This window comes from Trachinotus anak, unplaced genomic scaffold, assembly GCF_046630095.1.
Source record: "Trachinotus anak isolate AG129_WGS33_773 ecotype Australia unplaced genomic scaffold, CSIRO_AGI_Tana_v1 ptg000014l, whole genome shotgun sequence".
NCBI classification, from domain to species: Eukaryota; Metazoa; Chordata; class Actinopteri; order Carangiformes; family Carangidae; genus Trachinotus; species Trachinotus anak.
Window position 1 is genome coordinate 7,491,733 of NW_027273865.1, and position 24,452 is coordinate 7,516,184.

Sequence of the window (24,452 nt, forward strand, 5' to 3'; positions counted from 1 at the left end):
AACATGCTGTCAACATATATTAGTATCTACAAGCAAGATGTTCAGAGGTCAGACATCCAGACGTGACAACAAAAACACAAATGCAAAAATGAAAAACATAAGTGCTTAATCCTTTTTCAAGAAAACCTGTCTGTAGGCTGAATAATGAGGTCTAGTCTAATCAGATCTAGTATAAATGTGCATGACACGTCCTCCTACAACTACTTCATATACAGGAGCCTTGGAACAGTTTGCTTTAACACCGTTGTATATTTCTAATGCTGCTTGCTTCTCATCCAGTTGTACTACGTTGTGTGTGTTCTCTCTGGTTTTCCTGTGATGCAAGACAAGGAGGCGCTCCCAGCTGGCATGTAAATATTACTTTCAGCTGCTTTTCAGTCAAGTGTTTTCATCTTGAGTTTTCATGTTGGGATGAAAGATCTGGGAGGGACTCTGCTGTCCTGCATGGGGCCAGGAGGAAGGAGAGCCAGTCACTCAAGTGGTTTGTGGTGGAAATGTAGAGAAGCCGTCTAATGGACTCGCTTCTTCTCCAACAACACAACACACAACTGCAGAGGAGGCTGTTTCTCCTGCTGGTGCAGTGACCACACACTATTCCTTACATTAAATAAAGGCCACAACCCTACTGTTACGTACATTTTTTTTTTTTTTTTTTTTACACCACCTATATTTTCCTTTTGTTTATTTGTCAAATAGACAGAGGTGAGTTGTGATCCAGTTTGACAGGTTTGAAATTGACACACAAACGGGTTTTGTTGACATTTGTCCCTCAGTTGACCCAACGTCAAACACTGTTCATGAACAAACACTTCACAGACACCAAGTGGATATAAATTAGCCTCCAAATTGCAGGGAACTCTACTCATTTAGAGAAAGAACCAGGGCATTGACTCTTCTGTGTGTAACACAGTTCATTGAACAATGGAAACTCTTTACTAAAAGCTTTAGAAGACGAGGTGATTAGCGCTTTATAAATGAAGCTTATTATCATTATTACTGCCATTAGAGGTGTTTGAAAGCGCTGTGGGAGTTGCCCAGCGGTTTGTGAAAGGCACATTTGAGTTTGTCGTCTTATTGTCACCCAACTGTGACAAGACGAGCGCAGCGCGAAAGTGAGGTGGCACTGGCACACGTGGCAGAGAGACATGATGGGTGATAGTAGACAAACCGTCTCAGGCTTTTATGCTCGCACAAGATAAATTAGCTCACACTTCTAAATAGGTGGTTATCAAACTCCCTGGGCTCTCCAGCAACACAGCTTTCACAGCGAACGTTTGCAGTGTTACAGATGATCGGCCTCACAGTTAGTTTGGGTTTGGCTGCAACAGAAACATTTACATTGACATTTACATTTACTCATTTGGCAGCTTGAGGGACATCACTGAAGCGTCAGTGAAGTAGGAGGCCTTGAAACCGAAACAAGCAGAGAGGATAGTGAACCTGTGCAGACCCCTCCCCTAAATAACCTCCATTTTAGCCCAGCTTCCTGCAGCCACATGCATAGACCATCAGGCACAGGGAGCCAAACAGGAAGGGAATATGTGTTTCTGATAATTAGTGGAAATGGGCTGAAATGGGGAAGCTGATAAAGATTTCTTACAGGAGAAGTAAAAAGAAAAATACACATTTAGATACAACAGCAGTGCTTGTGTGGTTTAAAAGCAACGTTTGGCCAACATACACCCCAGGAATAGTTTGATATTGCTGTAATTCATCTGTGCACGTCCATACATACGCCGTTAAGTCTCTCCTGATCCCAGTTGCACTTTGACTCCCCCCTCTGGTGGAAAGGACCATTGCACCGAAATGATTTTGGTCTGTACAGCTGACATTTCCCAGAAGAGACCAAACTTAAATTGCAGCAATTTTCATTAAGAGATTAAAACAAATGAAAAAAAAAAAAAACATCATGCAAAGCAGGAAGACATGACATTACAAGGGAAGATATGTGTAAATCTATACCGTACATTTGATTGGTCCCTGTCTTGTTTGTAGTCCAGCATTAAGTTCTTTTATCTCTCAGGGCTGCCATACAATACAAGACACAGACACAGCCGTCCCAACACTTTTCTAACAAATCAGTTTAAACATGTTTTATGCATGGACTATTAACTTAATAACAGGAAACAGAAAAATCAGGACCGATCTTTACAAAGACCCTTGAGATAAGTTGCACAGTATAAATAGCAGCAGCATGAATGTTTGATGGGTGCATTCAATAAAGACATTAAATAATTGATTGTGTGTTATTAGAATCAGCACACTGTGTTTGCTTTAGATTAAGATCTAATCACATTTTCTGACAAATTAATGCAGAAAACCGAGTGATTCAAAAAGGTTTGCAAACTTCTTCTTGTCACTGTCACTGTAGTAACTGTTTGATTACTTGCCTTTTTTTTAAAATAACAGTATTTTTGCTCAGGAACACATTTCATCGACGTTCAGAATGCCGTCATATTACAGAGCCCTCAGAGCTGAGCAGTGTGACAGAGCTGGTTTTGCTGGTTTTGTAGAAGTCGTGGCCTGAAAAGCAGAGGCAAAACAAACGGTGTGTTTCTGATGCTGAATGACTTGAATGCGTGTAGGAAGTGTTGACAGCTGTGGACGAGGCGCTTGCAGACACTCTCTTCATTATCAGCAAAGAAAATAAGCAACGGAGGAGTCGTGCTGCTTGTTGATCTTTCCCCAGGTGATGGCAGGATGGTCTGTGGGATACGAGCTTTTACCCACTGCTTCAGCTCCTCTGGCAGAGATGAATGGCTCCGTGAAAAAAATAATAAAATACTGACATGGGGATGAGTCAGCCCAGAGCGACTTTGTCTCTTTGTATTTGTGCAAACCAAGGCCTGATGATTCATGGGCTAAATCATGACAGTTCCTTTTAAAGAACAAGATGTATGGCAGACAGAACCTGGAGAACTCTGGGTTTATTTTGGGCTTAGACATTGTTCAGGTTAAAAATACAGAACTTTGTACTATGTTACCTTTCTGGTCAGAGTGCACGAGGTACAAAAGTGTACAAATTCAAATTCAAAATGCAACATCGAAGACAGATTGTACAACAGTGTCAGGGTTATGCAAGTGGAGGCAATAAAAGCAATAAGCTGTGCCGCAGCTGACAACCTAATATCTTTCTCATCTTTGAAATGCACTTAGAGCGGCCATTACTTTGAATATGGTGATGCAGGGATGTTGCCTGCCAGTGTAAATCTAACTCAGAGCCCAGGTAATACAATAACCGGATCAGATTACATGTGATGGCTGGCACGTATGCAGCCCCCAAAACCTCAGGGCTCAGGTGGCCTCTGCCGCACACAAACACACACACACACACACACACACACACACACACACACACACACACAGACAACAACTTCCCATTTTCATACTAATCTGCTTTCATCAAGTCGTGTTCCATCTATTTACTGGGGAGATAGCACACACACACACACACACACACACACCGGAATACCCAATTTCAAATCAGCACAACTAATGGCCCACAGCTAATAGGTTTACTTGTTTTTGTTTTTCTTGATTGATGAGAACAACACGCGGTATGATAACAACTGTTCACCATACATTAAACAGATTCAATCTTACAACAGAGTGTAGCTGAGACTACAATTAAACATTACAAATGAAGAGTCACGTGGCAAAACGCCGTCCGTCATTAACGAAGAGGAATCGCTTGTTAATCTGTGCTGCGGATTGATGGTAACTGTGAACTGGAAACAAGTGCTGACACCAAGCCACAAAAACATGTAGCAGCACACACAATGTGGAGTTACATACTTCTGCGTGAGACAGGGAACTGTAAATGACAACTTTTTTGCTTGGAATCCACTGAATTAATATTTTCTTGACCTGGCTGAAAACCATCACCCAGTCCCTGTGAAGAAAAGTGCCACTGAGTGGTAATGAACTGACTATTCAGTGAAGTGCAAAGCTCTCAGTCCTGAATTCTTCCTCACCGATAAAACGGAACAAACATTTCTCTTCAACACAACTTCAACAAGTTTCCTCTTCAGCTGCAGCTCTTGAACTGTAAAGAAACCTGCAAACTCTCCCTCTGTGGTGGAGTCAAAACCAGCCTGGAAAAGAAAACCGCTACTTCAGACCCCGGTCAGGCTTTCGTTCAGGGTGGAGATGTGGTCTGTCACACAGAGCTGTCTCTGGCCACGGTGGGCTTGTCGGGGCCGCTGGTGCAGCAGGAAGAGGCGCTTGGCTGCAGCCCTGTACTTCCGGGACATGAGGTTGTAGACCACAGGGTTGATGGAGGCGCTGAGGTAGCAGAGAACCATGGAGGCCATGTTGAACTTCTGGCTCAGCATGGCTGTTTCGTAGTCATCCACCTGGGCGAAGAGGTTCCTGCCGATGTGGTATGGGAGCCAGCAGATGATGAAGGCCAGCACCACCACCACTGAGAGTGAAGAGAAGTTGGAGGAGGAAATTAGATTAAACAAAAAAAGACACATCAATTAGTGAGCTCTGCTTCATTAGTGCTGCATGGTAACAGTTTGATCAGATTTGATTGACAGTGGCATCTCTATCAACTATCAGCAGACCAGTGAGAGGATCAATATACGCAATTATAGAAATCTCCCATGGGAAATAAGCAGTGTTATTCTAACTTTGACAGATAATGCTATGTTCATGTGGGGCCCATTTATTAAGAAGCCTGGTTTCCAGGATCTTTAAGTAGCCTGTGATCTATGGTCTATGGCCACCCTTGACATTTATTAATGACCAACAGCAATTACAGCGACATCAAAAGAACTTCTCCTTAAGCCAACGCACAAACACACACATGCACACCACACACTCACGTGCACAACCTCTCTTGTTCCCTTAAGTGATGGCGGCCTGTAAATGGCTCCAACAACGCAGTCACATTTTCACAATACGGGCAAATAGCGAGCTAATTAAAGCATATGTCCACTGTTGTAAGAAGCATAAAAAATATGGCTTTATTTAGCTTTTGAAAGCCAGAAATCTCAGCGCTGGGTGAGGTAACCACTGAGTCACTGGTATTGATCAAGAAACCCCTGCAGAAATAATACCATTAATGGGGCCAGTAATTTCAGTGAATGTCAATTTAATAATTAAAGGAGAGGTATATCTGGCCTACATGAACTGAGTTATTTGTTATTTAACAAAAACAGTTATCTGTAAGCTGAAGAGTACATTGTAGATTTACAGAGAGTTTTGTGTGTCTCGCTGTATGGGAACAGCGATCACTGAGTGACTCCTGAGACAAAGGCGCCCGGCACAGCAGGAGCATGTACGTTACCCTTTAGGTTGATTTATGGAGGCCTCACTGACGACCACCCATTTTGAGATTCAACAAATGTGGATACAAACGGCAGCAAGTCCGACAACATGAGCTCTGTGCAGTGTGTGTGCTCAGCTAATGAACAGCATTAATATCCTAATGGATGCATCATGATTCATATTTGGTCAATGCAGATAAGCCTGGCCACAGTCTTCAACTGTAAAACATGGTTTCCTGCACAGTATGCCAGAGCTGCAAATTAAGCCAATCAGTATGTGCAGGGGCAGGACATGATTAACCTCCGACAAAACAGAATAATTAACCAGCTGACATCTACGATAGCAAACATCAGGGCACCTTTTTTTTCTTATTTCTCAAACTTGCAGGATAAAAGAACCACAATGAACCACCTACAGAGAGCTGGACATATTTTTACGCTGAACAAGGTGAAATTGGATTTTAAATGCAGTACAAATCTGTTCTTTAAATATAGGAGATAACAAAAGTTCAATTTGCTACAGCAAGCACACGCTCAACTGAGCCAGTGCAAAAAAAACAACAACAAAAAAACCCATTACTTATTTATTTTGCCTCAACAATAATAAAATGGCAGACTGGCAGTGTATAATAATACAAATAATTTCTGGTTTAAGCTTTTTGCCTACAAAGAAAGTTTTACATGCTGTTCTTGAATTTGTGCAGTAATCATGCACAATTCCAGATGAGGAATTGTGATGACATGAAATCACTGATGATCATGACACACTTGCAAATTACAAATGTGAAATTTTGAGTCACAGTGCTACAACAGTTGTTCGTTTGCCTTCTGATATTCTCAGTTGTAGAGGTTCACATGTGTTCTTTCCATTTATGACTATTATGACTGCTGCCTGATATCAGTATGAAACAAACATGCATCTGTCTGCAGAGAAGAAGCAACCCACTCACCCAGTATCTTGACTGTTTGCCTGTGTGACCTCTCCCGGGCCAAAGCGCAGGGCCCTTGCAGGTCATTTTTGCTTTTCCACAACTTGCACCCGATGGAGCCGTAGAGGAAGATGAGGCAGAGCATCGGGCAGAAGAAGTAGGTGGTGGACACCCAGAGCATGATGTGCAGCTGCCCGGAGCTGATGGCGTAGCTGGTGTGCTTGCACTGCCCTGTGTTGTAGTCCGGGTGTGTCTCATTGTCGTACTCCACCCCAACCAGGAAGAGTGTAGGAGCAGCAGAAACCAGGGCGAAACCCCACAGGGCGAGGATGATGTACTGGACCCTGCGTCTGGTCACCACCACCTTGCTCCTGAGGGGGAAGCTGATGGCCAGGTAGCGCTCGATGCTCAGGGCCGTGATGTGGAGGATGGTGGCCGAGGTGCAGCCCTCAAAGATGTAGTGGTAGAGGCGGCACACGGCCTCCCCAAACAGCCAGGGCACATACTTCCACAGACGATAGAGGTCAAAGGGCAGGCAGAGAAAGATGATGAGGTCTGACACCGCCATGCTGGACAGGTAGAGGTTGGTGGTGGTCTTCATATCCTTGAAGTGCTGGATGATGAGGATGGTCATGGTGTTGCCCGTCACCCCGACAATGAAGATGAGGATGCAGATGACAGTGACGGGGATGAGGGTGGAGGTGGGGAACAGGGAGCCCTCGTAGTGGTGGTCGTCTGCGCTGTAGTGGTCCATGGCCTCTGCTCCACCAGCATGAAGCTCCACCTGCGGTCTGGTCCAGGGCATGCCAGCCTCTGCTAAGTGCTGGTGCAGTGAAGTGTGAAGTCAAGACTCAACAGGCAGCTGAAAAGAGAAAAATGAGACATTAAAGGATCAAACCTGTGTTTTTTTTTTTTTTTTTATCTCCTTAACTACAAATTGTGCAGACTTTACTGGAGCTTTTATAATATATTTTTGGTTGTCACTGGTTTAAACATCTGTGCATCTATTTAAATTATTGCACTGCATTTCCTTGTAGCAATAATGTAAACTCTGACAGAGATAAATGCACTTAATAAGTGTTTAAGCGTCTGCTAATTTTTTTTCAAACCTACAGAAAAATATATTAAAAATTGTGAACAACATCAACATGATTTTTGGAAAATAGAAAATAAAGTAAAAGCAGATTGCAGTAAAAGGGCTAAAAAAAACAAACAAACATGCAAACTCACTGGTATGATCCCAAAAATAACATCCTGCTGTCAAAATAAAATCTTTGCTGGTGACATTACCTTTTAAAACTAAGCTGGATCTTTCACCCTTTTAACTTTTTCTTGGTCTCTGTTGTGTTACTGTGTCGCTGGAGAGCAGCAGCAGCAGCAGCAGCAGGAGAAGTGGCACACACACGAAGTGGCAGAGCAGGTCCCTGATGCTGAGCAGCCAGTCGAGCTCTGGAGAGAGACGAAGAAAGGAACACCTCCTCCACATCACCCTCAGGAGTCGGGGAGCAACAGGGAGGCAGTGTGTTCTGTGTGCGCGCACGCGTGTGTGTGTGTGTGTGTGTGTGTGTGTGTGTGTGTGTGTGTGTGTGTTGTGTGTCAAAGTAATCTGCGTAATGAAATGATGACGGGATGGATGACGGTAACAGGCATAAGATAGAGGGAATAAGATTTGAGGGGAACCCCCCCCCCCCCCACACACACACACACACACACACACACACACTGCTGCTGCTCCTCTGAGAGAATAAATGCAGATTGAGGATCACACTAATCTGGACTGAGCATAAATACATGATATATATATATATATACATGCAAAGAGGATGATAACTCTATCAATGAAGGCATCAATCACTGATGTCCCAGCGTGTTTGCCGAGCCTTCTGGAAGTAGTCACTGAAAAACGAGTTCTGTGTTTGCTTAATTGTCCACCAGCCCCATCTGTCTCTGCGCTCGGCTTCATCACTCCACACTCCCACCAGCTCATCCCTTCCTCCTTACCCTCCAGTTACCTATCACGCTTGTTATAACAAACTTAACTTCAACAATGCCTGCTAGAGAGGAATGCCATCAAGCCAGGTCAGTATTTAGAGGAGTCCTGAAGAGGTCAAACACCACGGACATCTTGAGTGTAAAGATCTGGCAGGGATCACGGACAATGAATTAAAGGGGTGCCTGGTTTAGGTGTAGAGTCTGGTTTTCAATCTTAGAACACCAGCTTTAATCGAGTGAGACCTGCAACAAGTCAGCCCACAATGTTCTTGACTTCACATCCCACTAATCCACAAATTCAGAGGTTTCCAGTCTGATTTAACGGTTTTGGGGGGAGGGAAAGAGTCTTGCAGGCTCTGCAGATCAAAATGAAAAGTGGAAAATTGTTGCCTCTGTGTGTGAATTGAACTGTTCCATTTTTTTAAATTTGTTTTTCAGGGATGGCATTCCCCAACTAGTGACAGATCTGCTGCATGCAGAGTTGCGTTTTCAGTTCCTGATCTACAGGTTTTCCTATATTGTGCCAAAGCCTGGCTGAGATGCTGGATGACCAGCAGTGTGCTCTGTTGGTTCAGAGCCACCACATCCATTAGATCTCAATGAACCTTTGTAAGAAGAGTCACACTGACATCAGGGGTGAATTTGTGTGTTTACACTGGGCTGACCCAGAGCCGGATGTGCCACTCCGACCTGAGAAGGGGCAGCAGGAACATCCCCCCCCTCTGTCTCTGTTTACTCCTGTCAAAGCCACTGACCAGGAGAGCTTGTTTGCCCATTTCTGTGTGTGTGTGTGTGTGTGTGTGTGTTTCTGTCTCTCTCTCTCTCTCTCTCTCTGTGTGTGTTGTAAAGGGTTTCCAGTCTGTCTCTCAGCAAGAGCCAATGTTGCACAGACACTGGTGACTAGACAAGCAAGCCCACTTTCACCCTCATTAATCATGGCTCTCTTGCTTACACCACTTAGGTGTGCTTATGCAACTCTTCCATCTTCCCACATACACACATCCTCACACACAATACTGTGAAGTGTAGCAGGAGTGTCGATGTCACAACAAACAAAGACCAGAGGGAAGAAGTATCCTTATACTGACGTTAAGATTGAATTCTTAATATTGGGAGTTGAACATATTTCTTCTAAAGGCTTACAAACAAGTTTTCTTGTGATGAGACACAGTGAGAAAGGAGACGAGGAAGGACAGAGGAGTAGAGCCAAGGAAAGACAAGAGGCTGTTTCCATTTAGATTTTGGCCACTTGTCTGGCACTGATCCTTGCACTGAAGAAATAGCTGAAAAAATAAAGATAAGAAAAAAGAAGTATAAAGGAAACAAATGAAAAGGAATATAAATGTATGTTTAAAAAAAAAAGTGCAAATATGTGTTTCCATATAAAATTATCTTTCCAGACTCTTCTGTTGTGTTGTCAGTAATTTTAGCACATGCTGTCAAATATTATTTACAGTAACTGATAATAAGGATATTGTGGTTGAATGTAAAAATAAGGCGGGCCCTTGCTGGGCCACCCCGGCTGTCTGTTGCATGGGCCCCTGATTGCAGCGCTGGGTGGTTGGTGTGGGGCCCTCTTGCCTGTCCCTCCGCCCTGGTGTGGCGTCTCCACCACCCTCACTGCATGAATACAATAATTATTATTGTGATTATCATTATTATATTATTACACCATTTTTGTATTACATCAGAATTATCATACTATTATTATTGCCTATTGTTATTATACTGTCTGTGTGCATGTAAATATGTGATTAGATCATTTCATTATTTTAATTACTATTATTACATTTTTTAACATTGCTGCTGTTACCATTTATTATTATTTTCATTATTATTATCAGTATCATTATCATTATATCTTTATTATTCAGTATTACTGTTATTATTTTATGCAATCAACTACTACCATGAGTGCACACACACACACAATATCTCATCTTACAGATACTTTGTCTATTTTATTTTATGATCACAATGTCTTCTATGTCCTTTTCTGTTTATCATGTTCTCTCACCAATAAAACAAAACAAAACCAATAAAACTGAATTTTCTGAAAAAAAAAGGAATATAAAAATAAGGCAGAAACTGGATCCTTGTTCACCATTTCCTATATCAGTAGTCTTCCGAGTGTATCGTGGTGCTTATACCATGGCTGTTTCCCCTTTGGTTTTTCTTTTTTTAGGATTGTTTGTGGTCAGTTTCACTGGTGTGAGTTCGAAAAAGCCTCAGCAGCTGCTGTGGATACCTGCAGGTTAATGCACCTCACACACTGATGTCAAACAGGTGACTGACCTGTGTTATTATAGCCATGTCATAACTGAGTCAAAGACAAACATTCACACATGATTAAGAATTATAAATCTTTTATTGTGCATGGATCCTTTGTAGATATCATGGCTATACAGATACACTTTAGATACATACCTATGATTATACATTTTCCCATAACGAACATTTTAAAGTGATATGTCTGGTAGTATGTATAATATAACAAATTTTCATTTTGGAATGTACGGTGTATGAGGTAACTGCAAACATTAAAATTACATAAAAATGGTCTCTATTTTTGTGCATATTTTACTCATTTTTGTAGCATTTTGTTAATCTCCCCAGCCAAAGGTAGTAAGCCCCGGGTGAAGAGGTGTTAAAATGGCACACGTTGCAATCGCTATCAAAAATAGGAATTTGAATTCTTTAAATGACAAAGAGAAGACATTTGCAGAATGTCCCAAAGACCAAATCATGTAATTATCCAAGACGTTTTGCAAGGTACCTGTATTTCATTTTTACAGTTGCAACAGCAGTTTTCTGCCCAAAACCAAACAACACTAGACCCTACAGCCAGATTACCAGTGAAAACTCAGCATTAGCAATCTGTTACGAATACTTAACACACAGAGTAAAGGCAAATTTAGATTCACAGGAAGTACATGATATTTTGTATCTGTCATTTGCGTTCCATGATTCATGAGTACTCAGGATTTATTATTTTCTCTGGAGAGTATTAACTTATATTACTTCAATATTATAAAAAAATATACTTCACACATGTATGACCTGACAAAACAAACAACAAAAAAAAGATCAAAACAAATCATAGGTAATACATAGAACTACTTTTCATTTCTCTCACGATTACATATGTTCACTAACATCAAATAATTGTTGCAAAAATAAAAGGAACTAAAACACATTTTAGTGTTTTCTAACACTAAAAGAAAAACATTGAAACTTAAGAGAAATTAAGAAAATTCTCCCGAGATTTTTTCCTCTCCAATTAAGGCCTCTGAAACAACTGGTACATACTTTTTTCAGTGTTTTTTTTTTTTTTTTTTTTTTTCCTTTTTTAATTTTTTTTGTTTGTTTTTGCTGAGAGAGATCAGCTGTTTCAGTGACACATTATGTGGTACTACAACTTTTAAAACACCCAAAACACAAGTAGGGCTTGCACAATCTCAAAGTGTGTTCTATAAAATGCATCACAAGACCAAGACGCAATCAGTCAAGGTTTTCTTTCACTAAGGTGCAAAATCAATTACTGGGGGAAAAAAAAAAAAACCAAGAATAAAATAAAACAGAAACATACAGTTAAGCATACATTTTTTGTGCTGAACAACAATATTTCGGAGTAAAGCAGCTGCATGATTGTAAAAACAAGCTACAGTATAACTATATGATAGTAAAAATAATTAGAATTCACTGTTAGTTTGGTTTTTGTTTGTTTTCTAACTTTATACTGAGCATTTTTTTTCCTCAAACTTACAGGTCCTTGTGTCTTCACTGTACAAAAATATACTAACATTTCTCCAGTCATTTTTGCATCCTTAAACATTCTGAACATCAAAAAGGTTGGAAAGTGCTAAATGAACGTCCTATAATGTGAGCAAGATTTCTCATTTCCGTTTCTTCTTCTCTCACTAGACCCCTTAAACTCAAGCAGGGGCTTAAGTCCCTTCGTCTGGCCCTGAAGCCCTCCCAGCCGTGTACCTCGGTGGCACAAACTACATACAGTATACACATCTGGACACACACCTCACTGTGCAAACACTGGCCCACCAGGTCCCAGGATCAAATAGCACATAGGCTAATGACACACCTACATACTATTTTTTGGAACACACCTATCAAAAACAGTTTCATACGGACACACCAATGGAAATATAAATAATGACTATTTCTATACACACATATTATATTATATTATATTATATTATATATATATATATATATATATATATATATATATATATATATATATATATATATATATATATATAAATACTGAAATCAACAAGTACATGAGTAGAAGCGCATCTTCCCCCGACCCCCTCCCCAAATGAAACCATATCCCTGCTCTTTCTGAGCTCCTTATGCGCAGGAAGCTGATCAAAATGGAACAGAAATCTGAACTGACCAACAGATACCACAGAGCTGGGGCGGGGTGACAAAGGCAGGAGAGTCAGGAAGGTATCACAGGTGCCAAATAAGGTGTTACATCCTAAATTTCTAACTGCTATCCAGCTCTCGCTCACCAGCCTGTCCTCCCCTCACACCTCAATGCGAGTAATGCGATTACTCCGTTTTGACGACAGAAAACAAGAAGTATAAAATGAAGAATACAAAACCACAGAGAGAGAGAGAGAGAGGGAAAGAATAAAGCTATAACCCTGCAGCTGGGTGGCGCAAACTGCTCATTTAATGACAAAGTACTGGATAACAAAAGCGATGAGGATGGCAATGACGGCGAAAACCATGAGGAGGAGGAAAGCACACTGCTCATCCGTCAGGCTCCGTCTGGGTCGGTTGGACTCCGTGCCGGCCCTGGACCCCAAGCCGGCCGCGCCGCCGCCCACCGCCACGTCATTCCGCTGAGGGGAGAGGGTCACCGTGGGGCTGTAGGGACCGCTCAGCTCCGGGGCGTCCTGGCACTGCCTGATAGCGCACACCCGGAAACGGTAGTCACTGCTGGGCTGCAGGTTCTGCACATGGAAGGACGTGGCAGAGCCTTTGTAGGCCTGTGGACAGGATGGAAGAGGAGAAGAAGAGCGATTAAAAACTGGAAAGTAAGACAAGACAGAGTGTGAAAAACTGGTTGTTTTGTTTTTGTCTTTTGTGAGATATTTCAGATTTCTTTTTTCTTAACAACACAAATGAATAATTGGTGTCTTTTCCACGTTTCCTACCATTTCATCATCATGTTTGTGAAGATATATCACAGAGGAAACACTGTGATTCTGCAGCGTAAATGAATCTTCTTGATATACTGACCCTGGTGAGCAACACTGGTGAAACTAGGTTGGTTTGTACTGAACTTGTACAGACAGAATTTATCTCATGCTACCGTTTCTGACAAACTGGATGGAGTCACTTTTCAGCTCCGTGTCAGGCATCATGGGAAAAACAGTAACGGATTCCTCTTTTAGCTGCGACTATTTTTCAATTCACAGACTAGTTTGTGATTTATTTGTTAGAGTTTTGCTGTTTGTCGCCTTGGATGAAGTGGGAAGCCATCTGCCTTTGCCGTTTACTCAGCTGACGCACCCACGAGTTTTTAGAGAACCTTGTGACCCTCTTCTGTTTGGTTGCTAGAGTGACACTTTTCTCTTCACTGACTGATTTAACTTTGCATTTAAATTATAAAGGTAGAGGTAAAAGACTATTGGAGGAGGGTAGGAGCAGTTTCTGCTTTATACTGGGAGTCGAATCTGCATAAGTATAAAATGATCATATTGTCCGTGGCTGGTTGGTGCAAAGATTCAGAAAATGAATAATTCACCTTTCTTAAAACATCCAGGCCGCCAAAGATGGAAACAAACTCATGCAGCATGGCAGCCACATATTTCAACTCCCTGATTCAATTGCCGTGTATGATGTGGTGAGATTAGCATAAGCCTGCAGTGGCCATTATTCCACGTTAACGTGGCTGGTGGCCGCTGAGAGGGATGAATGTGCCGGCAGGGGCGAGACACCTGGGATACCTCATGGATCAATGACCTTTGCATAATGGACAATTTGAAGCCAGCGGTGACTAACACCGGACGCGGAAACACCACGCTGAAAAGATTAAGGCCCCGCACCCATCTGCATCCTGATCTGCATCAGAAAGGCCACTGTGATGAATGGCAGGTCACTTGTAGGTGACAAGCGAAGGACAAAAAAAAACACAGAGAGCGAGCGCACAGAACCTTCACGCAGCAACGTCAGTACCTGTTTAAACTCAGAGTTGCCCATCATGCACTGCAAGGTGTAGGTGATCGGGTCCCCCTTCATGGGCGGCAGGGCCTCCCATGTGACCTCGCACGAGTTGTCATCTAGACGCTCCACTTTCGGGGCTGGAGGGTGAAGGTGGCGTGAGTGAGAGGAAGAGAGAGAGCAGATGTTATAAAAAAGTAGACTGAGGGTGTGCGACGTCCGCGATACCTTAACTCCTGAAGCTGGATGTCCAGATTTAAAACAAGAGGACAGTCAGATCAAGGAAGGGGCGATTTCTAAGAGCAGCTTTTACTTCATGTATCAATATTAACACATGGAAATGGAAACAACACCAACAGCTCTGCCAACACCAACAAAAGAATGACATGGTATAAATGGAGGTGGTCTTCTACCCATTTCTCAGACTAACATATAATCCTAAACACAGGGAAACCGAACTGAAGGGCAGCGGCACATGACTGTTGCTGAGATTTGTGAAAGACCCAGTCTGACATTCAACGTAACCTACAAAACCTCAGGGACAGAATTTAGACCAACCACATTTGAATTCTTTGACATTAAAAAGGAAAATTAAAAAAATAAAATAAACATCAAACTTAAAAAAAAAATGAATTAAAAGTGAAATCTAGACAACTTGATGTATCTTTTCCCCATCAGAGTGCCATAAGTATGAGTCATGCTCTTGTTTAGGTAGGTGGAATTTTAAGTAGAAACAATACGTGGTTTTAGCACATGAAAAAAAAAAAAAAGCTCAGGAGCAAGGAAGGTTTTAATTCTTTGTGGCATTGTGATATTAGGCTTTAGACTTCATGTTGAAACGGTTAGTCTGAATTCAAACTGTTTATATTCGAGAGTCCACTTCACTGTGTGGGGAGACAAACAGCGCTGAGTAACACTGACAAACTGGCACATGACAGCCTGCTTCAACAGAGGGTGCTTCACTGTGAATAAAAACCCACGTCCTCATTACTGACTTCAACACGTAGGATCAAAAGAGGGTTTTGCAGAGGCTGGCTGAGACCACGCCACGGTGCTGAGCGACCCGACTCGTGATGACAGCCGACAAGTGAATCCCTGCCTGCCGGCTCTTAATCAAATGCAAGTCAAAGCTGGGTCAACTGAGGTTAAAAGCTGGGCACGCCGGCTGTCTGTATGTCAGCAGAGAGTTTGTAAAGATAACAAGAGCTGATCCACAGCAGGTAAAGTGTAAGTAAATGAGAGAGGAAACGAAAGAAAAAGGAAAGAAGGAAAGAAAGAAAGAGCTGCTGCTGTACCTTTCACAGGGGCCGGAGGGGAGCGTGGGGTGGTGAATGTGTAAACATTGGAGAAGGGCCCTTCGCCCGCCTCGTTAAAGGCCTGGATGCGGAACATGTAAGAGGTAGACTCATTAAGCCTCTGGACTTTGTGTGTGTGGCATGGTCCTTTATACAAGGATATAAATCTGCAATGACAGGAACATGAAATAAGAGAGAGAGAGAGAGCGAGGGAGAGAGAGGGGGAGAGAGAGAGGACATAATGAGCAAAAGGGTAAAGATGTCAAAAAGCGAACAAGATGGGCGACTCCTCTGTCAGGAAATACACAGTGGCATAAAACACATCATCACTTCCTGTCTCCTTATAAGGGCACTCTGTCTGGTGCATTACTTCCTCTCTACCCCACCCTCCTTGATACAGTCATATGAAGCTTGTGCCCAAACACCAGCCTCCTCTCTGTAACAGTTTATCTCTTGTCAGGTTGCTTCCCGTCGCCTGACTAATGGGCCACTGACCTGCCGCTCTTGTCCCCCATCTGCAGCTGATACTGGAGGGCGTCTGAGGTGGCGGCTTTTGCTGGGCCGTCGCCCCACTTGAGCCTGAGGGTCTGATGGCTGAAGGCAGTGCACTCCAGGCGGGGTGGCTGCGGGGGCAGGGGTTTTGTCTTCAGCTTAAAGGTGTGACTAAAGGGGCCTGCTCCCAGGCTATTCAGGGCTTGGATGCGGATCCTGAGGGTAACAAAAGAGATATCGACATCAGAGAGCTGCAGGGACTGAGCTGACCTGAGCAGAAAGCCTGCAGTGGGTTTCGAAGTGGCTTTAACAGTAGTTTATCTTGCTGACAGATGTTTATGTTCGGCCTCTGTTAATGTACAGTCTGTAAGTAGCCCGAGACTGATACATTTAAGATGTTTTGGCTCTGAATCTGGTTCTGAACAAACTCACCTTGCACTAAAGCTGAAAGTCAGCACTTTAATTCAACCTCTGTCTTTGTTTCACGTCTACTGCGTTGAGCCAAAACAGTGAAACATATGTCAATGTCCCACAGCTTCCAGACTGCACTGTGGAACTTGAATAGTGCTGCATGGGTTTAAAATAGCAACAGCATGTGTTCAATCCAGTGTAAAACACGTCCTGTGCAGATGACATTTCAGATAAATAAGACTTTCATAAAATATGAACCCATGAAAGAGTATTTATTTTATGTAACTCTGCCTGACTCAAGTTTCCTGTAAAGATACACCTGTTCTGTTGGCTGTGGCTCAGGACGGAGAGCAGGTCGTCCACTAATCAGACAGCTGGTTGTCCATCCCCGCCTCCTCCTCCTGATGGCTGCTCCATCAGTGTATGAGTGTAAGGATGGGATGTATGAATGTGTGTGTGAATGGGTGAATGTGGCATGTATTGTAAAACACTTGGAGAGGTTGATAAGACTAGAAAAGCGCTATATGAGTGCTGCCAGACAACCAGCTGATATCAGTTGAGCCATGTAAGCTTTCTGAAAACAAAACTAATGTCAGGTCTGGACACCCCATCTGTTTCCTAAACAGCTGCCATCCATGTCCAGAAAAACCTGGATTTACAAATGTGACTAATCATATTTGGTTCAGTTTGTTCCCTTGGGTACAAAGTATCACAGGCCAAGTTAATGCACAAGTGTGCTGGGTGTGTAATTGATTTGTGCCACACTCTGTGACTTGTGAGCGCTGAGAGATCTGACAGTTGAAAACCTGTCTCCCCTACATCTGAGAGAACCCACCTGTAGCTGGTGTCAGGCTGCAGATGCTGGATGATGTGTTTGGTGACGGGACCAATGACGATGGGCTGGCGCTCTCCAAGGTCAATCAGGTAGGAAGTGATCTCAGAGCCGTGATCACACGGGGGGTCCCAGCAAATGCCCAGGCAGGTGGATGGAGAGTAGAGCGGTGGCGGCCGGGAACTGCTGTCCTCCTCTTCCTCATCTTCGTCTGCATCCACCGGAGCCTCGTACCTCTGCAGCTCAGACTCCTTCAGTGTGTAGATGTTGCTGACGGCTGCAGGCACAGAGCAGGGCGTCTGACACAACACTGCCTCGCTGAAGGGCCCCACGCCAGCCACATTCACAGCCTGTGCGACAGCAAGACACGAGAGTCAGCTGATCAAGTCGACGTCAACTCTCACCTTTGATGTGAACGGCCACGTGCAACATCCATATTTGGCCACAAGGTGGAGTACCAATGTAAACATAGCTGGTCAGGGTTTCAACAAGTCCTGATAGTGTGGGTTTATTTTCCTGCCAGGTCCCAGAGAGTGGAGAAATAAATAAAATCACATATTTGAAAAACCAGGACTATGTGAGTTAGGTTTTAATCAACTATTATAACAAAAGTCTGGTTTACAGCCTGACCAGATTGTAATATTTAGCGGCAGTGAAGAACGAATAAAAAAAAAAAAAAAAAACACACTGTGAGTGAGGACCCATAAGCAGCCACTGTTCCTCCCTTCCTCCCCTGCTGAACCACAAAAGAGGCTATAAGAGTACAGCACAGCCTGAAATTTCAGCCTGAACCAGATCCAAAGGACAAAGGCAGTGTTTCAATGCCAGACTCTCTCTCTCCTGTCGGACAAACGCTGGCTTCATCGGTGACAGTCCAGAAATGCATTCAGTGCGACAGCACAATAGAGACATGGTCTAACCTGCTGCTGTATCAGTCTATTCATCATGATGAAGTAACTAGTGAACCAACTGTATTTCCGATATAAACACTGGTAATTGTAGCTCTTAACAAGCATTGGATAGCCCTTTAAAACCAGTCAGGCACACAAAATCAAAAACCTCTGAAAACTAAACAGCTTTTGCTGCACAGTTGCTTAACAAATTAAAACTGAGTCAACACTTTGCGCTGATGTGAGAACATTGTGTCAAAAATCAATTCACAGTCCACAATAGTTCTGCAAATCACTGCCAACCAATTGAAACCATAGAGGAGGAATCTCCGAAACACACGACCTGGAGACTTGAAGCTTGTCTCTTACCTATTTTTTTTAAAATCATAATCAGCATCCAAAATCCAGCTGCAACCTGTTGGTATGATGTAATTTACCTAGGTTACAATGTCTTTGGCCTATAATGCCATGACCAATTTAAAGTCTGATTTTTGATCATTTTTTTAATCATTGCTGATCAAAGCTGTAAAACAAAACTGGCAGCATCAGTGATGACACATTTAGGAAAGTGAAGTAAAAAATATACTGAATAAGACTTTTTTCCTTTAAAAAAAGGTGAGTACAAGAAGGGTGGAATTTGCATATAACGTTTCCCTTAAAATTCACCTCAAACCCACTCATTCGATCAGATAAATTTCCACAGACCCACGTGGGAAAATTTTTGTTCTTTGAGTGATTTTACTGTGAAATTTGGACGCCAATGGATTCTTAAGAAGCCTATCATAAAACTAATCACCCTGAAGTTTCTCACACGTGGTTTGTAAGGTGAGATATGATTCTGTTTTCAGGTTGTGTTTTTAACAGTGGGAAATTAGAATAGGCTTCATTAAATGAAGTGTTTGTTAATGCTCACCTGTACACGGCAGAAGTAGTTGGTTGCAGGCAGCAGCCCCTTCATTTCATGGCTGAGTCCTGGTCCGCTGTAACACATCTGCATGCTGCCCTCAGCAGCGCCCCACTCCAGACGAAACTCTGTCACCGGAGCTCCATTGCAAGGAGGAGCCTAGAAGACAAACGCCACCAATAGAGCCCATCAGCACTAACACAGAGGAAGACTGTGTGGTTTTCTTTCATAATATCTGATACATTCTCAAAACAATGCATGTGATGTTTTAGTTTGTGTGGATCGATGGAGGAACAGAAGTGGAGTCGGCCTTACCTCCCAGGTCACAACAACACAGCTGGGGGATTTGCATGTGGTGGAAGGAGTCTTGCACTGCTCAGGGGCCCCGGGGCCGGTTGTAACCTCACAGCGCTCCGAAAGAGGCCCAAACTATCCGCACACAAGAAAAATCTAAAATTAAACTTCCTGAATCAAATTTAGCAGGAGAGGGCTGAAAGCTTGCATCATTTTAAAGGAAAAAGTCCTTCTGCTGTTATTGGTTGATCAGTTTTAACTGTCTTTCTCACCCCAGCCTTGTTCGCTGCCTTGAGCCGGAAGCTGTAGGTTTTGCCAGGCATTAAGCCTCCCACAGAGCAGTCCAGCTCCGGGCCTTGGTAAACCTCCCTGCTCTCCTCAGACTGTGGCCCACTCACTTCTACACTGTAGCAGGACACTGGGCTGCCTCCGTCTACCTGGGGCGGACCTGGGACATTTGTGCAACCAGTGTTTATACAATCTATATACTTTAAAAAGGGTTGTCCAAGAAATAAATAATGCAGTACATTTACACAGATGAATGTACAAACAATACAAACTTCATAATGAAAGCTCACTGCTTTGAGGTACTTTGCTAGACAAATAAATGCATCAACAGAAGCTTGAATACATCCCACACAGATCTGAGTTGGAGAAGAATGACTCACCCCAGCGCAGTTGCACCTCCCTGGCTTTGGGCTTGCCCACCAGCCGAGGGGGCTGGCAGGGCCCTGGGGGCACTGCGGGAGTCTGGACCTGCAGGGTCTCCGACAGCTTGCAAGGGAAAACAACACACCAATTAAAACCCAGAGAAAATATCAAATTGACAATCTCACACCCCGCCTCGCTTTCTCCCTCACGCAGCACAAACACACTGGATGCAGATTGTCATTTTCACCAGCTTATCAGGCTGATTCAGGCTACAACAGAGCAGGAGGGAGACAAATGTGAAGGCATCGTTCAAAGCTCCACCAGCGTGCAGAGAAATATTTTGTGTTCCTTACAAATCCGTGGATAAAGTTAGACAGATTGTCTGGCGAGGGAAAAATAGATCTTTTTCAAACTCAGCTTCCGTGACAAAAGGCAAACATGTGAGTGTTATGTCACATTGTGCTGCACCGAAAGGCAGGGGCTCGCCACCATGAGTCATGTTTCTTTACAAGCCCCATCATGAATAAATGCATGCACTAACAGCTGACGCAGAAATTAATGAAGAGCGTCTGTGAACTGAACTAATTAAGAAAAACATCCTCTGACACATGCGAGGAGGGTTAATCGATTAGCAGGCTTTGCCTTGTACTTGCACACCAGGAAGCACGGTCTAATCTCCCAGCATAGGAGACTGGGTGAATGACAATTTCCTATTAAAACTCACCATAAATAGAGCGCACATCAAGAATTAGTCATGTAAAATTTATCAGAGCAACCACGGGATGTGGTGAGATTCATGCCTCGCTTAACAATTACTGTATATCTAACAGCCAAGAAATGCATCAATAATAAGTCAAACAGCACATGATAATCAGGTTTATTTACTGAGTAGACTGCAGGAGCCAATACAGGGGGAGTCTGTTTACATGCTGGAAGTCTTGGCTTTGCAGGTTTAAGTTAGATATTGGAAGTGTAGCTAATAAAATCTATCAGTTTCTGATTTCAAAAGTAATCTTAGCACGTGTGTCTGTCTATTAATAACCAGATATATATTTCATGATCTCTTTCTACCTAAATGAAATCGGAACTGATCAGCAAACTGTTGGCGAAACACAGGGCAATGTGCGCGGCTGTGTGTGTGCACGTGTGCTGATGCTGAATGACTCACCGGGCTCTGCCCCCCCTCGCTCATGCAGTAAACTCGCGTCTGGTAGGAGCAGCCGGGCTTCAAGCCTTCACACACATGCTCCATAGCTGGCCCTGAGTACACCAGTTCCCATGACAAGCCTAAGTACAAAAACATTTCAAATAATTATTTCCAGAAACTCATGTTTTCAGCGACCAAAAAAAAAACCCCATAATTTTCACTTGAACATTCTTACTGTCGCCATTTATAACTCACCGCTTAAGCCTTCAGACAGCTCCACAACATACTTGGTGACTTCTGCTCCACCGTTATCTTTTGGGGGCTCTAAATTTCACAACAAACAAACGAAGAAAAATGATTGTAAACCTGCACTAACTGAGCTCTTGACCTGGGCAGCCTGCCAGTGCCAGTAAGCCCAGTTCTCACTGTGTTATGACTGGAAATCAAATCATCAAACTATGAAATATGGAGAGTGATCTCATGATAGCAGCCTCTGTTAATTCCCCAAACTCCTCAATATTATACACTTCGTAGTAAATATAAATGTAGATGAAGCATGATTTATGACGTGGCCCTTTTCAACCCCTAAATGTCCTCAGAAACTAATTTTTAGTGGAAACAGAAATTTGATATTGTTTTCAGGTCTGCAGACATGCCCCCCCCCCCCCCCCCCCCCCCCCCCCCCCCCCCATTCTGAAAACTGAAGCACAGCAGTGAGCAATGTGTTTGTCTGGTGAGGTGCAGGAAGCACTCATGCTGATGTCTGAATGAAGGAGAGAACTGTCAGTCATCTATTGTACAGACTACTCAGGACATCATCTGTCTCCAGCTGATTCATCTGCTCTCAGGCAGAGCTCGATGAAAAATGTGACATTGTAAACTTGCTTTGCCAGGTTGTCAACCACATGGGAGACTCAAGCTGTTTTATCTATTCATTTTTTTATAAGAGGAAGGGTGACTGGGAGGAAATGCTCACCCCAGGCCATCTTGAAGCTGTTGGGCAGGACTCTTCCTCTGATGACAGGCCTGCAGGGACTGCCGGGTCTGTCGGGGTTCGTGATGAACTCGACCACCTGGCTGGGGTTACTCTTCCCCTCTGAGTTGTATGCCGCCACCTGGAGAAAGTGCACAAATGCAAGCAATGAGAAGTCATATTATTCCTTGTCAGTCAGTCAGGGCAAGTGTATAAAGGTCATCATGTTTCCTGATAACAAGCAGAAACTAGAATCAGAGAAGGGTAATGAAGGGATTTGAGAGAGACAGTGAGTGTAACGACCAAAATGGCCTCAGACAAATACCACATCATCAAAAAGATTCAGCCCCTTATAGCTGCAGATACATTTCGACAAAACGCTTTAGACACCGCAGGCACTGCGATCAACAACAATGGGGCAATAAGCTTTAGTGGCGTTTGCATTTCAGTGTGGCACATCTGCAGTTATGTGATGATCACTGTGCTGATGCTGCTGCTGCTGCTGCTGCTGATCCACATACTGTACCGAGACAAACCTGCACAGCAGCCCGCCTCCCCTCACACAGCGCAGCTGGATAATTGAAAACGAGGGGAGGGAGTCTTGCGAGTGACTAATGAACATTTCATTTGGGCATATGGTGGTTTGTTTGGATAACACAACACCTCTCTGCCAGTATCATGTTTAAGAAAGCTGTGGTGAGGATTTTTAAGCTTCCTAATTCTATCAGCATGTTTGTGTGATTTCATGTACTGAAGTGCTGGACAGATCACTTGTTGCTGCAGACAAATAAGTATTGAGGAGAGGACCACTCTGAATGCCAGTGAAGCAGCTCCCAGCTTCAGCTAAGAGTAAAACAGTATAACAGTACAACACAGCCATTTAGCCAAACTGACCAATTTGTGAAATATAATAGCTGCAGATAAGTTGTGCATTAAAACAACTCTGCTCTAAATTAGAAAAAGGACACCGGTGTTATAATGTTCATTCATTCAGTAACCATACCGCCGCCGACATTATGCAAGGGTTGGGTACACCCTGGACAGGTCACCAGGCTATAAGAGGGCTGACATTCACACCTACAGGCAATTTAGAGTTGCCAGTTAATTTAAACCTGCATGCCCTTTGGATTGTGGGAGGAAGCCAAAGTACCCAGAGGAAACCCACGCAGACATGGAGTGAAGATGAAAACTCCACACACAGAGAGGGCCCAGCGAGCCGGCAGGTTCGGACCGAATATCTACTGGCTGTGAGTCTGACAGTGCTAACTGCTGCACCACCGTGCCGCCCCTATGTGATTCTACATCTCTATTATTATCAACATATCCCATAAAAAGACCAAAACCTACAAAGAATTAGACCGTCCCTGCATACTCTCTGACTTTCCTATGCCCTCTGTACCACTCAGCCCAAAGCTTACTGGTTCCTGCCGAAGACATTTAATCTTTAAAAATGATTACAAATATATAATTTCAATTTTTAAAAAGGGCTATGAAATGTCATGAAATGTCATGAAAAGGGCTGGGCACTGTATTTACTGCTGCTACTCAGGAGTTAACAGTACATTTGTTTGGGGACTATTTTCCCTGCATTAATACACACGAGTGAGTATTTATGGAAGTAGGATGTGGTAAATGTGAGATCATCTTCAAACCCAGCGGTGGAGTTCGTCATAACAAAGGAGCATGCCACCCAGAGCAACAGTGTGGCTCATTGAAATGTTTTAAATACAACAGAGAAGTTGTAAGACGCTACACCCAGGGAATATTTGTTAATTAGATCAATTTATTGTTTGTTTTCCTCTTTCCATGGGATTTGCTGACAATAAGAAAAACAGAGAAAATTACCAAAAGGCAATAATGTTTCATGCTTTTTTTTTTCCAGTTGTAACACATAATAATTATATTACAGGCCCTGGTATGAACACGTTGGCTTGGAATCTGAATATGTCAGGGCCTCCAATGTGCCAGCTGCAGGCAGAGTTGAAAACCTCAAGGTACTTTTATCTTAAGTGCCTTTGAGTGTTATGATTGTATATGAATTTAGCATGAATAGTGGGAGCTGAACCACTAACCCCAGCAGAGTCAGAATCCCATTTCTAAGAGAAGATCTGAAATTTGCAAGCTTCTAACGTTAGATGGCTATGTGCAGCTTTCGCAAAGTCAAATTTAAGACT

The 24,452-nt window shown here is 43.1% G+C and overlaps 2 protein-coding genes across 6 annotated transcripts in view; both read right to left on the minus strand.

Annotated features, from left to right (window-relative positions):
• Nucleotides 1–2,911: 2,911 nt before the first annotated feature.
• Nucleotides 2,912–7,622, minus strand: mlnr (motilin receptor). The gene is made up of 3 exons (XM_071496672.1): nucleotides 7,493–7,622; nucleotides 6,224–7,064; nucleotides 2,912–4,423 (listed from the first exon to the last, which is right to left on the minus strand). The coding sequence occupies exons 2-3, from the start codon at nucleotides 7,005–7,007 to the stop codon at nucleotides 4,116–4,118; spliced, it is 1,092 nt and encodes a 363-aa protein (XP_071352773.1). The 5' UTR covers nucleotides 7,008–7,064; nucleotides 7,493–7,622; the 3' UTR covers nucleotides 2,912–4,115.
• Nucleotides 7,623–10,543: 2,921 nt separating this feature from the next.
• fndc3a (fibronectin type III domain containing 3A) overlaps nucleotides 10,544–24,452 on the minus strand; it is a 47,733-nt gene continuing 33,824 nt past the window's right edge. For all 5 annotated transcript variants that reach the window (XM_071495918.1, XM_071495917.1, XM_071495919.1 and 2 more), the window contains 12 exons: nucleotides 22,282–22,420; nucleotides 21,561–21,629; nucleotides 21,327–21,445; nucleotides 20,176–20,281; nucleotides 19,780–19,955; nucleotides 19,529–19,642; nucleotides 19,223–19,372; nucleotides 17,423–17,769; nucleotides 16,180–16,392; nucleotides 15,685–15,851; nucleotides 14,405–14,529; nucleotides 10,544–13,212 (listed from right to left, as the gene is read on the minus strand). In XM_071495918.1, coding sequence (XP_071352019.1) covers nucleotides 12,889–13,212; nucleotides 14,405–14,529; nucleotides 15,685–15,851; nucleotides 16,180–16,392; nucleotides 17,423–17,769; nucleotides 19,223–19,372; nucleotides 19,529–19,642; nucleotides 19,780–19,955; nucleotides 20,176–20,281; nucleotides 21,327–21,445; nucleotides 21,561–21,629; nucleotides 22,282–22,420 — 2,049 coding nt within the window. In that variant the 3' untranslated portion in view covers nucleotides 10,544–12,888. The remainder of the gene's footprint in view (nucleotides 13,213–14,404; nucleotides 14,530–15,684; nucleotides 15,852–16,179; nucleotides 16,393–17,422; nucleotides 17,770–19,222; nucleotides 19,373–19,528; nucleotides 19,643–19,779; nucleotides 19,956–20,175; nucleotides 20,282–21,326; nucleotides 21,446–21,560; nucleotides 21,630–22,281; nucleotides 22,421–24,452) is intronic.